This window comes from Rhinolophus sinicus, chromosome 3 (assembly GCF_057876585.1).
Source record: "Rhinolophus sinicus isolate RSI-liver-muscle chromosome 3, RSI-T2T, whole genome shotgun sequence".
Taxonomy (NCBI): domain Eukaryota; kingdom Metazoa; phylum Chordata; class Mammalia; order Chiroptera; family Rhinolophidae; genus Rhinolophus; species Rhinolophus sinicus.
In genome coordinates, this window is record NC_142503.1 from 48,270,611 (window position 1) to 48,287,734 (window position 17,124).

At 33.0% G+C, this 17,124-nt stretch overlaps 1 protein-coding gene across 3 annotated transcripts in view; it reads left to right on the forward strand.

Moving 5' to 3' along the window:
- POLK (DNA polymerase kappa) overlaps nucleotides 1–17,124 on the forward strand; it is a 66,357-nt gene that overhangs the window by 20,833 nt on the left and 28,400 nt on the right. For 2 of the 3 annotated variants that reach the window (XM_019728136.3, XM_019728138.3), the window contains exons 2-4: nucleotides 4,175–4,301; nucleotides 7,235–7,406; nucleotides 12,027–12,146. In XM_019728136.3, the coding sequence (XP_019583695.3) occupies nucleotides 7,272–7,406; nucleotides 12,027–12,146 (255 nt within the window). In that variant the 5' untranslated portion in view covers nucleotides 4,175–4,301; nucleotides 7,235–7,271. The remainder of the gene's footprint in view (nucleotides 1–4,174; nucleotides 4,302–7,234; nucleotides 7,407–12,026; nucleotides 12,147–17,124) is intronic. The other variant, XM_019728137.3, reaches the window with a different exon arrangement.

A 17,124-nucleotide genomic window follows, 5' to 3' on the forward strand; every position in this document is an offset into this window, starting at 1 on the left:
GATTCACTCTTTTAAAAAAATTATTGTTTTATTTTTCAATTAGAGTTGACGTAAAATGTATTAGTTTCAGGTGTTCTACATAGTGATTAGACATTTATATTATATAACTTATGAAGTGATCACCCTAATAAACCTAGTACCCACCTGACATCATGCATAGTTATTACAATATTATTGACTATATTCTTTGTGCTATTCTTTACATTCCCATGGCTATTTTGTAACTACCAATTTGTACTTCTTAACCTCTTCCCCTTTTTCACCCATCCCCCAATGCTCCTCCTAGTGGGCAACCATCAAAATGTTCTCTGTATCTATGAGTTTGTTTCTACTTTGTTTGTTTATTTTGTTCTTTGTTTACATGTAAGTGAAATCATATGGCATTTGTCTTTCTCTGTCTAACTTACTCCACTCAGCACAATACCTTCTAGGTGCATCCATGTTGTTACTGATGGCAAGATTTCATTCTTTTTTTATGGCTGAGTAATATTCCATTGCACATATGTACCACCTCTACTTTATCCATTCATCCATGGATGGACACCCAGGCTGCCTCCACATCTTGGCTATTGTAAATAATGCTGCAATGAACATATGGATGCACATGTCCCTTCGAAATAGTGTTTTGGGTTTCTTCAGATAAAGACCCAGAAAAGAGGGATTACTGGGTCCTTCTTTGTCTCTTGTTATAGCCTTTGTTTTAAAGTCTGTTTTGTCTGGTATAAGTATTGCTACCCCAGCTTTTATTTCCCATTTCCATTTTCACGAAGTATCTTTTTCCATCCCTTTATTTTCATTCAGTCTATGTGTCTTTCAATCTGAAATGAATCTCTTGTAGGCAGCGTATGTAAGGGTCTTGTTTTCTTATGCATTCAGCCACCCTATCTTCTGATTGGAGCATTTAATCCATTTACATTTAAAGTACCATGTTTCCCCGAAAATAAGACCTAGCTGGACCATCAGCTGTAATGCATCTTCTGGAGCAAAAATTAATATAAACCTAGTTCTTCTTATGTTAATTTTTGCTCCAAAAGATGCATTACAGCTGGTGGTCCGGCTAGGTCTTATTTTCGGGAAACACGGTAATTGTTGATAGATATATACTTACTTCTTTTTTATTATTCATTACCTCCTCCTCCTTCTCCGTCTCCTCCCTCTAACATTCCTTGTCATACTGGTTTGGTGTTGATGAACTCCTTCAGCTTTTTCTTGTCTGGGAAGCTCTTTATTTGTCCTTCGATTCTAAATGATAGCTTTGCTGGGTACAGTAATCTTGGCTGTAGGTCCTTGCTTTTCATCACTTTGATTTTGTGTCAATCCCTTCTGGCCTGCAAGGTTTCTGTTGAGAAATCAGCTGACAGTTTTATGGTAGCTCCCTTATAGGTAACTAACTAAAGAAGCAGATAATTTGAATTTATTATTCTGTAAAAGTGAATTTTATATGTCTGTAACATTAGGTAGAGTATAGATTTTTTTGATTGCCTCTGTCCCATTCTTCATTAGAATAAGTTAAATGAATGGAAAACTCAGGAAGGAAAAATGTAATTGAAAAGAATATGTGCATGGTTCTCTCTTAAAAAATAGACTTTATGTCCTTGGTGAAAACTTGAGCTTTCTTTTATCATATATTTCCTTGGTTTAGGATCTGTGGGAGTTATATTATTTCAGTTATTTCTCAGTGATACATACAAATTTAAGAATCTTCAAATAATCCACTCTGAAATAATTTTGAAATTTTTGTACATCTTATTTTGCAAAGATATTAAAAGGTAAAGCTAAAAATGCAAAGTTATCTCTGTGCTTTTGTTCCCGTCATATAAGAATTGTGGGTATGTGGTTTGAGTATATGTGTTCAAATATGTGTGTGTGTGTAAAATAATTGGAGAGGAACATGGAAAATAATCTGTTAAAGTCTTAAGGCTGTGATTTTTTTATTTTCTTCACAATTAAAAAAATACTTTTACAATAAGCAGAAATGTAAAAGGAAAATTTTAAAAGTCAGACATTAATTTGAAAATTACTACATTAAAATTAGGGTAATATTCTTAATTTATTGTATTTAAATTTAGATAATAAAATGAACAGTTAATCAGTCTGAAGTTTTGTGCTGTGCTGGGTGTTTAATCTGTTCAAACAAACATATTACATATTTGAACATTTGGAGACTTTAAAAATAATATTTGTTCTTAAGACATATACAGGTTTTCTGGGGGATTATTGGGTTTGGTTATTTATAGTATATTAGAAATAGGAAGCAAGCTCCCCCTAGGAACTTCCCTATAGTTTGGTTGTTCCTCCTTCTCCACTTTCCCCTCTCTCTTCTCCACTCCCTTTCTTTCTATTATTACCCTGAGTATATTTTGCATATTTTCTGGTATATTAATTCCAGGTGGCTTTGGTCAATATGCTAAACACTTATGATATTGTATACATAGTTGTGTGTGCTTTTTATAGGTAAGAGGAACTCTACCACACGAAAACTTCTCCCTTAGAATCCCTTCTGAAAAACTCTAATTTTCCATCCTTACATTTTTTAGGTGGTAACCTGAATAGTCAGTGGTAGAATCAGACTGAGAAGAATTTGAATATTTTCAGAGAAAAATGTGCCTTTAAACTAATATGCTATACTATAAGAATCCAGAGTTCTTTCCTTTGAGTTGCACATTACTGTTTGTGCTTCTGAGTTGAAGTAAAACAGACTGTTCAGTAATATCAAGCTATAAAAATATTTTACCATTTTCTTATGCAAGAAAACTTTTGTTTATAAAATCACAGTTATATCCATTCATAAATTTTTGGGACTTTACAAGTATATGTGATAGTGCATAGCAATCTTAGGACAAATACTTCTTTGTTAGCAAAACAGAATTCATCTATATATCTGTGAACTATGGCTTTGGATGCTGACAGTGTACCCTGTTCCCTTATATAGTGTCTTTATCTTAGACAGAGAAAGGTAAGACTGGTGATTTTCACAGCTCTGGAAATTTGGCTTAACTTTAATAATAAAATAACTATTGATTGAAAGTTTATCTTATACCAAACACCATACTAGGCACTGACATTTCAACTGCCCTCCTGAAGCCATCAGAAGTAGCATTAAATCTCACTTGTCAGAAAATATGGAAAATCATCATACTTTGTGATATTATGTGATTATGTCTGCTAGGAGCTCCCCCTTTCAATTTATGGATTTCTAGATAAACTCAGTAAGAACTAATAGGAAGAACAGAGATAACCAGCACTAACGAGAGATTGTAGAAATTTGAAAATAACAGAACACTGACCAATGAAAAACAAAAGCAGGCTTCCCACGGTGACATAAATGATAGTACCAAAAAGAAGCCATAGGGATCCAAGTATACTAAAACTTAGTATGCTGTTTATTACCTTTCTCCAATTTTTCTTAGCTTTAGGTATAATTAGAAAGTATTTAATCAAAGAAATTAAATTTAACAACGCATCTTAATTTCCCAAAGAATAAATATAAGCTAGAATCTTTTAAATAGTAATGGAGCCTAGCGAGCATTCTGTTATGTAAATTCAAAATATTCTTGCATTCTAGTACAAATCCCAAAAGCTTTAATGAACTAATTTAACCACTAAATGCCTTCAGAAAATAATAAGATTGGAGGTTGTTTGGCTCACATACTTGTTCTTACATATTTAATGTTGAAATAAGGAAAAGCTACAAATACCTTAAATTATTAACGTCAGAAAAGCAGTTTTTGTCCCAGTCTTTTAATATGATTATATGACCATGCTATATCAAAAGAATGAGAAAATGATATAAACTGAGTTTAGTCATTCAACAAACATTTATTGAGCCCTTCCTCTGTGGCCAAGCACTGTCTGCGGCACTTGGGATTGATCAAGTGAAAGAAAAAAGTTCTCTGCCCTCATAAGGCTTACATTTTCACAGGGGGGACAGAAAATAGACATAATATGTAAGTAAAGTTACATATTATGCTAGGAATTCATAAGGGCTATGAAAAACAATGAGGCATTGGGAAGAGAGGGTAGGAGGGGTAATCAGCCTGCAATTTTACTCTTTATTTATTGATTGTGTCTTTTTCCTTTTTTCTGTCTCTCTCTCTTCCTCTCTCTCTCTCTCTCTCTCTCTCTCTCTCTCTCTCTCTCTCTCTCTCTCTCTCTCTGTATTATCTGATCTCAGGCTGCAATTTTAAATAGGGAGGCCCTCACTGAGAAGCAAAGACTTGAAGAAGATAAGGGAATTTAGTCAAGAGGATCTGTGGCTAAAGAACCCGTCGGGAGAAACAGCCAGTGCAAAAGGCCTCGCGGTTAGTGTGAACCCAGCAGATTTCAGGAACAGCAAAGAGACCACTGTGGCTGGAGAGTATTAGACAGCTGTGAGGGTAGACTGGGAACAAGTAACTGGGATCCATATTCTCTTAAGGACTTTGGGTTTCATTCTAGAGTGCTATGGGTGCTATTGTACAGTTTGTCTCAGAGGAGTGACATGACTTAACTTGTGATTCAAAAGAATCATTTGGGCTCCTCTGTTGATAACTGACTGTAGGAAGGCAAGTGCAGACAAAAAGAGTCTATTTAAGAGGATATTGCAATAACCCAGGCATAAGATAGAGATGGTGATTCAGTCTAGACCAGGGGTGTCCAAACTGCGGCCCGCGGGCCAACTGCGGCCCATGATCCATTGTTAACTGGCTCGCAGCAAATTCCCAAAATATATTTAGTTTACTTAAATAAACCAGGTGAGGCAATACGTACTTCACCTCGAGTGAGTGGCCCGGCTGTTTGTGTATTTTAAGTAGTGAGAAGTGGTTAAATTCCGGGTACATTTTGAAAGCAGAGCCCACAGGATTTCCTGACAGTTTGGACGTGGGGTGTATGAGAAAGAGCAGGGTCAAGAGTGACTACAAGGTTATTTGCACGAGCAACTGGAAGGCATTACCGTTGCCTGTAACAGATGAAGGAGGCTGTAAGTGGAGCTGGTTTGTGGGCTGGAGGCATGTGAGAAGATCAGTTTTGGACAGGTTAAATTTGAAATGTTGGACAGGCATTTGGACTGGAGCTATAAACTTGAAAGTCTTATTCTGTAGATGGTAGTAAACCTATGTCCATGAAACTGAACGTAAGTTGCTTGGTAATTGGGCATCAACAAGGCAGGTGGTAGCTGAAAACTTTGTCCCAACTTTGCCTGGCACCAGTATTGATGATAGCCCAGTTCTTCTGACCCAGTTAAAGGCCAAAACTAATTCTTCTCAGAGTGTTTGGCCTCAATATTATACCTTATGTGAAATAGTAGTAAGCATTCATTAAATGTTTCTTTTCCTTTCATTTCATCATTTAAAGGCAGCTTAAATGTAGGATGTCTGCATTTAGCTGCTTCACTCTTAAGTAGTGTTAGTTTGGGGAAATTATGAATGAATTACCTTCACCTGTTTTACTACTAAATGACAAGTGTTAATAATTGGATTACTAAAGCATAAGGCAAAATATTGGATAATATTAGGCTGTATGTAATAGTTGATAAGAGAAAAAATTCAAATGATAAAACCATAAAACCAATCTATATTCCTTTGAAACATCACCAGCAGTGGTGTCTATACTTTGGGGCACACCGGAATTAACCTCGGCATCTCTTAAAAATACTGGTATTTGGCCCCTATTCCCAGAACTTCAGATTTATTTGGTACAGGATGCAACCTGCGCATCAAGAGTTTTAGAATCTTTGCAGGTGAATCTAGTGTGCAGCAAAGTGTGAGAGCTACTGTGATGTACACTATGTTTTCCTAATGAAACTATCACTAATAATCACAGTAGTCAAATTGCCTTTGATATTTCATTCTTTGTTGGTTCCCAAAAATGGAAGTAGCATTAAAAAAGGAACGCTTGAGGGCATTATGCTAAGTGAACTAAGTCAGACAAAGAAAGACAAATACTACATGATCTCACTTATATGTGGAATCTTGAAAAAAAAAACCCCAAACTGAGTTCATAGATACAGAGAACAGATAGATTGGTGGTTGCTGCGGACAGGGAGCAAAATGGGTAAAGGTGGTCAAAAGGTACAAACTTCCAGTTATAAAATGAATTAAGTTATGGGGATGTCATGTACAGCATGGTGACTATAGTTAACAATACTGTACTGTATACTTGTAAGTTGCCAAGAGAGTAGATCTTAAAAGTTCTCATCACAAGAAAAAAAAATTGTAACTATGTATGGTGATGAATGTTAGCTAGAAAAAAATAAGTTCCTCAAGTAGAGTAAATGAGCTCTAAATCATGCAAATAAGAAATCACGGTCATACTGTTGTAGGTTCATGGTAGCTACAACATTTATTTATAAGTGAACCCCAAATGGAGATAGCTGTGATGCCTCCAATAGTAGCTGCATTAGACTTGGAGCAAGAAGACTTGGATTCAAATCCCAGTTCTTTCACTTATTAGCAGAGTAATGGTGGACAATTTATTTGACCTTCCTGAAATCCCAATTTATTTTGTCCTAACATGAGAATAACCAAATCTACGTTTGCATGGTTATGATAAATATTTTAAAAAGCTAATGTATGTGAAGATAAATTTTAAAGAACTATCTAAAGCTATTAAAGAATTATTATTATTTGAAATGATTTTTCGTAACCTTAGAAGTGACGTAACATTGTAAAATGTAATAATTTCCTGAAAGTGAATAGATTATTATTTTGTCTGTATTTTTTCACTGTTTTAAGAATGGAGCTCTGCATACAGTAGGTAATATGTGCTGTTGAACTTAACATGTTTAGTAGAGTGCACGTTGGTTTGTATTTATTTCCTATAGAGTGTATTATGGGAAGAACACAAACTTTGAACTCAGGCCTGGGTTTCAACACAGATGTCATCACTTATTAGCAAATTTGTGTCGGTAGACATGTTCTAAGACTCTAAGAGAAAAGGTTTCTTTTCTCTTTATATTGCAGATAATAATATTTACCTTCCGGGGCTGCTGTGATAGGTTTAAGTGTAAAGCACCAAGCATAGTGGCTGGCACAGAGCTTTCAGGAAATGTTAATTCCTTTCTTCCCTCCCAGAGTACAATAATCTTGGGATAGTAATTTTTAAATATAAATAATAATTTATCAATAGCTAAAAATTCTTAACCATCGTTTTTTTGTTTTGCTGATTTCTGTAACCTTTTAACTTTTAAGCATTCACCTCCTGGCTCCCCCATGAACATTTTGAAAATCAGTTTTTATTATGTATGCTTTTTCAGGTAATAAAAAAATCCATTTTAACGCTAAGTCTACACCATGGATAGCACAGAGGAGAAGAACAACAATTACAAAGATGATCTTCTGCTTAGGATGGGACTTAATGATAATAAAGCTGGGATGGAAGGATTAGATAAAGAGAAAATAAATAAAATTATAATGGAAGCCACAAAGGTATGTTCCTTGTTTCTTTCACTGTCTTTAATTTTGTAAGTTTTTGACTTTCTGTTTAACTGAAAATTGGTAAGTTTTAAACACCCTTTTTATTATAATTTTTAATATATTAATATATAATATTGTTAAGCTACATATGCATATAGAATAATCTCCTTTCTATTCTGTTGCTTTTGCTATCCAGTTTTCTACTTCACATGTACATGATATGCATATAAAAGCAAAATAACAAAATATATTTTTTTAACTTTTTTTTAATCCCAGTAGGAGAATACTATAATTGTTGTATTTTTTATTTTTGTTTCAATTAATATAACTTGGAAGTCTTTCTGTATAAGTAATTAAAGATCTTCATTCTTTTTTATACTACATGTGTGGATATAATATAGTAAACCTGTCCAACTCTTTATTGATGGATATATTTCTAGTCTTTTGTTTTTACAAAAAGTACTACAGTGAACAACCTTGTTCTTCATAACTTGACATATGTACAAGTATAACTATAGGAGAAATTTCCACAAGTGGAACTGTTCCACCAAATGCAAATAGCACAGACGGATATATGCATGTGCAATTTTCTGAATTGCTTAGTTGCCCTCCATTTGTTTGTATCAATTTACATTTCCATTGCCAGTATGTGAGTATGTATTACCAGGAAACAACTGTGCCAACACTGTGTTACTAAACTTTTGGATTTGCCAATCTATAATAATGTAGTGAAGCATTAAGTTGTATTTCTCTTATGAGAAGTGAGATTATGCATCTTTTTATATGTTTAAAAGCCATTTTGTATTTCCTTGTTTACTATCTCTTTTTACCCTTTGAATAATTTTCCATTGGATTATTGTTTATCTTTTCACTTTGCTTATGGTAATTTCTCCCATGCAGAAGTTTTTTGTTTGCTTTTTTTTTTTATGTACTTGAATTAGTCAACTGCATATGGCTTTCTCCAAGGTCATAAAAGAATTCTTTAATGTTTCTTTTTTCCCTACCATTTTTTTGGTTTCATTCATATATTATGAAATATCCATGCAGAAAGGTGTAAAATTTAAGAGATTATCCTCATTCTTTGGTAATGCATATTCACAGCAGTTTACTTTCAAATGATTTAGTCAAAAATGAGAAAGAAAGTGTGTGTGTGTGTGTGTGTGCACCTGTGGGTGCATAAGACTTAAGGAAGAAACCAAATGTAGCAGGATATTAACAATTGCTGTATCTAGATAAGGACACATAGGTGTTCATTGCATCTTTCTTTCAACTTTTGAAGACTTGGAAATTCCAAAATAAAACATTGAGGGGAAAATAATTTTTTAAGTATACAAAACGTAGATCCAATTTTAAAAGTAAAAGAATTAAGAGATGAACTAAGCAACTATAACATATGAACCCTGATTGGATCCTGGTTTGAACAAATAAATACATTTGGAATATTTAGGGGAATTTGAATATGGAAAGGGCATCAGATAATATTATGGAATTATTGTTAATTTTATTAGTTATGAAATGTTATGATTACTCGTATGTGGAAAATGGCCTTATTTTTAAAGGTGTATACTGAAATACTCTATGGAATAGCTAAATGTCATTTTATCTGTAATTTATTTTAAAACAGTTCAGTTACAAAAAAATCAATGAAGGAAATATGGCAAAATGTTAACAGTTGTTAAATCTCAGTGATAATTATTTTATATGTGCTTATTGTACTAATCTATTTTTCTGTTTGAGACTTCTTTGAAATTTTCATCGTAAAATTTTTTGGAAGGAGAATAAAACCTATAAACTGGTTTTCACGTTAAGAAATAGAATGTTTAAGTTATCCTAGATGTCCCTATCAGATCATCCCTCTCCCTTCTCAGTGTCCCAGTACTATTTATTAAATAATCCATCCTTTTCCTACTGATCTGTAGCACACTCTCCTGTTCCAATGGATTATTTGTCTGTTCTTGTACGTATCCAACATGATTTTAATTAAATAGTTTATAATAGGTATTGATATCTTCTAGAACAAGTTCTTTTTTTGTTCTCTGTTCTTTTTCAAGAGTATTTTGGGTATTCTTGAATCTTAGCTCTTCCATATAAATTTTATATGATATATATAAATCACAGAATAATATACATACGTACATCATATAATTGATTTTTATCATGTGATTGATATATATTGCAATCATAAAATATATACCTTATATATTAATATATATTAAAATATTTATACATTCTATATAACATATATTCCTCTAGTGTTTATTGGCAGGGTTATCATAAATATGTTTTTTAAATTGAATTTTCTAATTTTTGCCGATCCATAGCAATGCAATTCACTTCTCACAAACTATTATCAGAAAATTTTAAATATGCACTAAAGTAGAGAGAATAGTAAAGTAATGTTATTATCACCCCAGCATCAACAGTTACCAGCGTTTTTGCAAATGTTGTTTCATCTATCCCTACTTCCCAACGTACTCTATTAGGCCAATATCCCCTTGATACCAAAGCCAGATGAGCAGATTACAGGTCATTATAAATGTAAAAATCTTCAACAAAATGTTAGCAAACTGAATCCAACGATATATTAAAAAAATTAGGTACCATAACCAAGTAGGATTTATCCTAGGAATGCAAGGTTGGTTGAGCATCCAAAAATCAATTAATGTAATATATCATATTAATAGAATAAAGGACAGAAAATACGTGGTCCTCTCAGTAGAGGAGTAAAAGCATATTTGACAAAATCCTACATCCATTCATGCTAAAAACTCTTGAAATAGAAGGGAACTTCCACAACATAATAAAGGACATGTATAACAACCTATAGTTGTCATCATACTTTGTGGTAGAAGACTAAACACTTTCCCCCTAAAATCAGGAACAAGATAAGGATGTCCAATCTCACCCCTTCTATTCAACATAGTTCTGAAAATTCTAGCCAGGCAATTAAAAGAAATAAGTCATCTAGAGAGGAAAGGAAGGACCAAAGCTATCGCTTTGCTGATGGCATGATCTTACATATAGAAAATTCTACAGAATTTCAAAAGTTGTGCATCACTTGTACCCTGGACATTACAAAAAAAGATACTGAGGGAAATTAAAGCTCTAAAATATGGAGAGGTAGTCCATGTTCAAAGATGAGACGACTCAGTATCATTAAGAAGGCAGTTCTCCCCAGACTGATGTATAGATTCAACATAATCACTCATCAAAATTCCAGGGGCTTTTTTGCCCTGACAAGCAGAAATTGACAAGCAGGTCCTAAAATTTATATGGAAATGCAAAATACCTAAAATAGCCAAAACAGTTTTGAAAAGGAACAAACGTGGAGGTGTTTGACTTTCTTATTTCAAAACTTACTATAAAGCTATGGTTATCAAGACAATGTGCTACTGTCGTACCGCTAGACTTATAGAGCAATGAGCAGAATTAAGAGTCCAGAATAAATTTTATCATTTATTGATTATTGACAAAAATACGAAGGCAAAAGGATAGTCTGTTCAGCAAATGATGCTGGGACAACTGGATATCCACATGGAAAAAAGATGAACTTAGACCCTCATCTCACACCATACACAAAAATTAACTCAAAATATACTTAAATGTAAGAACTAAAGCAATGAACCTTTTAGAAGATAGGAGAAACTCTTTGGACCTTTGGTTAGGCAAACATGTCTTAGATACAATACCAAAACCGTAGTCAATAGAAGAAAAAGTTGACATATTAGACTTCATCAAATATCAAAATGTTTGCATTTCAAAAGACACCATTAAAATATAAAAAAGATAAGCAACATACTAGGGTAAAATATTTACAAAACACACAACTGTTAAAGGACTTACATCTAGAATATACAAAGAATTCTTACAACTCCTTAGTTAGAAGACAACCCAATTCAAAGATGGGCAAAAGACTTAAGTAGACATTTCACTAAAGAATGGCACATAATCACATGAAAAGATGTTTAACATCATTAGTCACTGGGGAAATGCAAATTAAAACAACGAGATGCCGTTGACACTATTGTAGCCTGGAATGGCTATTATAAATAAGACAGACAATAAAAAATATTGACCAGGACGTAAAGAAATTAGAACTCTCACACAGTGTTGGTGTACACAAATGTTCTTTGCAGCATTTCTCAAAATAGCCAAAGAGTGAAAATAATCCAAATGTCTATCAACCTGATGAATGGATAAATGTTTGATTATGGGATGATGGGTAATTTTCTAAAAGTTATTTTTTACATTTTCTTTAATAACTACCATTAAATTTAAAAAATGCCTTTAAAGTAAAAGTGAAGGAGATAATTGATGACCCATCTAACCAAGGCCTTGGATATGCCTGGAGGATTCTGCCTAGGACAGAATGTTATCTTCTGAGCACAAATGTGTACTCGTCTCAGAGTTTGTACTGTGCTAAGTACTGCCTCACAACAATCCTATGATTTAGGTAGCTATGAATTCATTTTACAGATATGGAAACTGAGACAGATTAATTTAAGGGTCACCCAGCTACAAGTAGTAAAGCTAAGTTTTTAATTCAATTATTCTGATTCTAGAAGGTTATGTTACTATGATCCTATTCTTCAGACATTTTTCTCACGTTTTGTTTTATTCTCCTACACATAGGGGTCCAGATTTTATGAAAATGAGCTCAAGAAAGAAAAGCAAGTGAACCAACGAATTGAAAATATGATGCAACAAAAAGCTCAAATTACCAGTCAGCAGCTCAGGAAAGCACAATTACAGGTATTGATTCAATTGCTAAATAAAATGGAAGCTGGTAGGATAGTAAATGAGAGTTAAAATTCATGGTGGTCATGTTATAACTGAAAATGAAATGAAATATAAATGTTTGTTATATGGTAAAGCATAAAAATTTAATATAAGGAATAGAGTCAATGGAATTTTAGCAGCTATATATGATGTCAGAGGGGTAGCAGATTGGGGGGGGGGGTTATCACTTTGTAAGGAGTGTAAACGTCTATTACATTTTTTGTACGCCTGAAACTAATATAAAAAATTTAATATGTGCATAACAAATATGCCTTTAGACATTGTCACCCTCGTTATACAGAAGAGTAAATGGAGCCTTAATTAGGTTAAGAAACTTGCCTAACTTCATACGACAAGCAGTTGGCAGAGCTAGGATTTAACCCAAAGCTTACGCTCTTTTTATTTTATATACGAGATGCTTTGCTGCTAGAAAGGCCACAGGATTAATATGACATATTTTCTGCAATGCTGATTTTGCAAAAAAGATTTGGAGGAACATGTTAACTAATTAAATTAAAAGGTAATTTAAAACATAATTGTGTTATAGTAAAACAAAAAGTCACATAAAAGATAGAATGCCTAATGTGCATAAATTTTTAAGATAAAACACGAGACTTCTAAAAATTGGGGGGCTTTGGCTTCTCCAGAGTCTTCAGGGCGTAAATACTCATACTTCGAGTTTTCTCTGGTATTAAAAATTATTTCAGGAGAAAAGTTTGAGAAGAACCAAGCTGCAGGGAACTTTGTGGTAGATTAAGAACTCAAATTACTCAAGGTTCTGCTAGTAAAACAGGTTTAATTTTAAAGATAGTTTTATCATCTATCAAAATCTGATTCAATTTAACAAAGCACTTTAGGCTACAACATAACGATGAAATTATAATATTAATCTGATATACTACAAAATTCTTCTCATGATAGAGTTGAGATCATAAATTTTATGTTTTCTTTACCAAACTACAATGTGTAATTTTGTTTTGATACACGCTTTCCCAGAGCAAAAGCTAATTTTTATCTCTTGTGTTAAATGGTCTGCTATCGTGACAAAAGATATGTCTGTCGAATCATCATTTTTAATTCATTATGTATGGAGGCACCATAATTTATTTACCTTACTCCACCTTCATGCCAGTTTTTCATTTTATGTACAACCTGTGATAACGATTTATATATCTTTGCCCTCTCATCCTGTTATTTTCACCAAAGGTTGTACCATTTTACATTTTCAACATAAGAATGCTGGTTTCCTCCCATACATGTTTACAACTAAATTTTATCAATTTTATCAGTCTTTTAGTTTTTGCTGATACAGTGTCCAAATATTATTTCATGGTGGTTTAAATTTGCCCTCCTTTGATTATGATAGAGAAAGATTGTCTATTCACACTTACTCATTAATATTTATTTTGTGTGGGGATTTCCTCTTTTATTCTGTTTTTTGGGGTATAGGCTAAGTAACTGGCACAAGAGACCCCAAATATAATGGTTCAAATAAGATAATTTCTTTCTCACATAATAGGTAAGTAGTCCCAGCTGGTTAGGTGGTTCTGACCACCACAATGTCTTAGAGACCCAGATTCTGCATCGTGTTGTTCCATCATCCCATAGTGTTATCCTTACTAGGATTGAAAAAACTGGATTACCCCCAATCCGTATTCTAGCCCTGGTAAAGAAAAAAGAATGAGGGAAAAAATCAAAGATAATTAATTTGCTGTTAAACAGGTGAAAAAGAAGTTACATACATTACTTCAGCCCACATTCTTTTGTCAAGAATTTAGTTTTCATGGTCACACCTAACTGCAGGAGAAGCTGTAAAATATATTAAAATCTATTACTATGGAAGCAAGAGAGAATGGATTTGGGGGTTCAACTACTTGCAGTCCAAAGCAATATCCTTTGTCCACTTTCTAGAGGAGTTTGTATCTTACCATATTTTAAGGATTGTTTTCTATGCCATTTGCTGTAAATATTTTTCCAGTATGTTGTCTTTTACTTTTGCAGTTTTTTTTCCTAAACAGTTTTATTTGTTTGTTATTTTGTTTGTTTGTTTCCCAACAATCTTTTTTCGCTTTTTAATTAAGTTTATTAGGGTGACAATGGTTAGTAAAATTACATAGGTTTCAAGTGTACATTTCTATAATACATCATCTATATATTGCATTGTGTGTTCACTACCCAGAGTCAGTTCTCCTTCCATCACCATATATTTGACCTCCTTTACCCTACACAGTTTCAAATGTTTATTTAAACAAATCCAACTATATTTAAAAAATTATTTTTGCTTGATTTTAGTATTGTGCATAGATAGAGGTTATTTCTCACAAACAAGCCTATATGTTCTTTTAGTATTTTTATAGATTTTGTTATACTGAAATCTTTATTTGGAATTTATTTTGGTGTAAGGTATGAAGTATTTTTTTCTTAAACGGTGAGTATTATATTTTCCCTAAATGACATTTTTCCTAAATGATGATTCACTTGTCCCAATACCAATTATTGAATCACAAGTCCTTTCTATACTGAATTGATATACTGAACTCTCATTGTACTTGGATTCATTTCTGGACTCTTCTAATCAATTGGATTTTTTCCTGTATCAGTACCATGCAATTTTAATTATGGATTGCTAGTAATATCCTCCCTCAGTACTCTTTAAATATTTTTTCGTTTTTCTCATGTATTCTCCAAATAAACTTAAGCATCATTTCATCAAGTTAAAAAATTCCACCCTGTCCACAATAACATTGTTTTTAAATTGATATTAATTCTTAAGGAATTTACATTATTTTTGGTAAGTTTTATTGATCTATCAATATAATCTACAGCTATCTTTAAGTTTTGAAGATATAATACAAGTAAGTGGTGCAATATAACAACTTTCCTTTGTTCATACTATTTTTAAAGCTCATATCCTTAAATATGCTAATAATCAGGAGGAACAGAAAATACCTACATTATGTAATAGAATTTAGATTTTGTTACAATTTTAGTTGACTATTTCATGGGAGGTTCTCTGGCATCTTTTGCAAGGGGAATGGCAGGAAATGTGTTTTATTTTGATTGTTAAATTGTTTTGTTTGTTGAACTTCCTTTAAAGAAGTTGTATAAATGGGAGGGGATTAAGGAAGTCCTAAGGAGTCTGGAAGAACAGAGAGGTCTGCGAGAACAGAGAGGTTTTCATGGGAAATGCCTTCAGAACCACTCTAAGTGTTATTCCTTACTCCATCCCATCCTCATTAGACTCTGAAAGGCACATTTTTGTAGGTGCCCGAACACATTATAACATGGATTCATAAACTGAATAGACAAACACTTATTTTCTATTAAATGGCAACTACACAGCAAATCAGTGTATTTTGACCATTTTAACAATTGTTTTTATGAACTTGAATTTATTCAACAATATTCAGGGTAATACTAATTAAGAGAATAAAAGACACTATTTCTGAAATAGTCTCCTAGATGTAATTGAAAAAGAAGATTTAAAAAAAAGTAAATAAAACATAATATAGATATAAAATATGCCATTAGAGTTTGGTTTGAGCTTATTTCAATGATAAAGACTTTTAAAAATCTATTTTAGGGAAGCATCATAAAATAATGGAAAGAGCACAGATTTTGGAGTACGTAACTTGGTTTTCAGATCTAGTTCTAACATTCATCAGCTGTATGACTTAGAGCGCACTACTTAGTCTTACTGAGCTTTATTTTCCTCATCTGTAAAATGGGAATAATAGTAATTATCTCAGAATTAATTTGTCTACTAAAACTGAGTTAACATAAGAAGCGCTTATGCATGTTTCATATAATATACTCAGTAAATATAACTTCTACTTTTAAAATCATAGGTAATATCATTAAAGTCTTACCATATTCCTGGATAAATGCACTACATGGGTATCGCTCTTAATTCTTTCAACCTTTTGAGGTTGTTTTAGTTCCACTTTACAAATAAGGAAAGTGAGGATAGGAAGATAGTTATACTATCATGTAACTAATTAGTGGCAGAGCTGAGACCCAAACAGGAACCATTATTCTTAACTATTGTGACATACCAGTTCTGAACTGTAGCAAAAGAGATAACATATACAAGTATATTAGAGACCCAGATTAGAACTTGAAAGTCACTTGGAAGGAAAAATGGAAGAAAGGAAAACATGAATGAGGATCTCAGTAGAAGAAACTTGAAAAACGCAGTAGTAGTGGGCTTTTGGTAGATGTTGAGAGTTCAGACAAAGGTGACTAATGAGAGATAGTAAAGGAAAATGGAACGTATGAGTCATTCAATGGGGAGGTTTCCTTTTGGCAAGTGTACACTTTTAGTAAGCACAGAACAGTCAATAGATTGCTGAAGAAACTGCCATAGCTTTAACGTATGAGTCTAGGAATTTTTCCCATTTGGCTTGCTTTCTATTATATGCATTATCTTGTTCTTTTCCGTTGATTCTAGGTTGAGATATTTCAGATGTTGCTCTCTTATTCTCATATTTTAGGCATATTTAATATAGAGTAGTTTTTAAACTGTTGTTTTTAACAGTTTCCATGCTTTGCTTACATCTTTTTTATGTCAGGATGTTATTCTCTAGTTTAAAATTGAACTGGAAGAAATAGTTGTTTTAAATCTGGGTGATAAATGGGAGTAAGGTTGAAAAGTTCCATTTATAGGTGGTGTCTCACTGCATGAGATCAGCCTTCTCCAGACTTTGTCTACAAATACTACTTTCTTAACCATGAATAAATGAATATCGGTATCAGTTTTATTCCTTTTCACCTCTGTCTCGGGGAAAGAATTTAATGGCAGATAAGTTCTTTCTCTTCCTTATCTAAGATAAGGTCTCTTCTTAGGTACGAAACTGAAAATTTAGTATCTAATGCAATAAGTGTAACGTAGTAAGAACAGAAAAACAAAGGAACATTAAATTCTTTGGTGTGGAAGACAGATCCAGTTAAG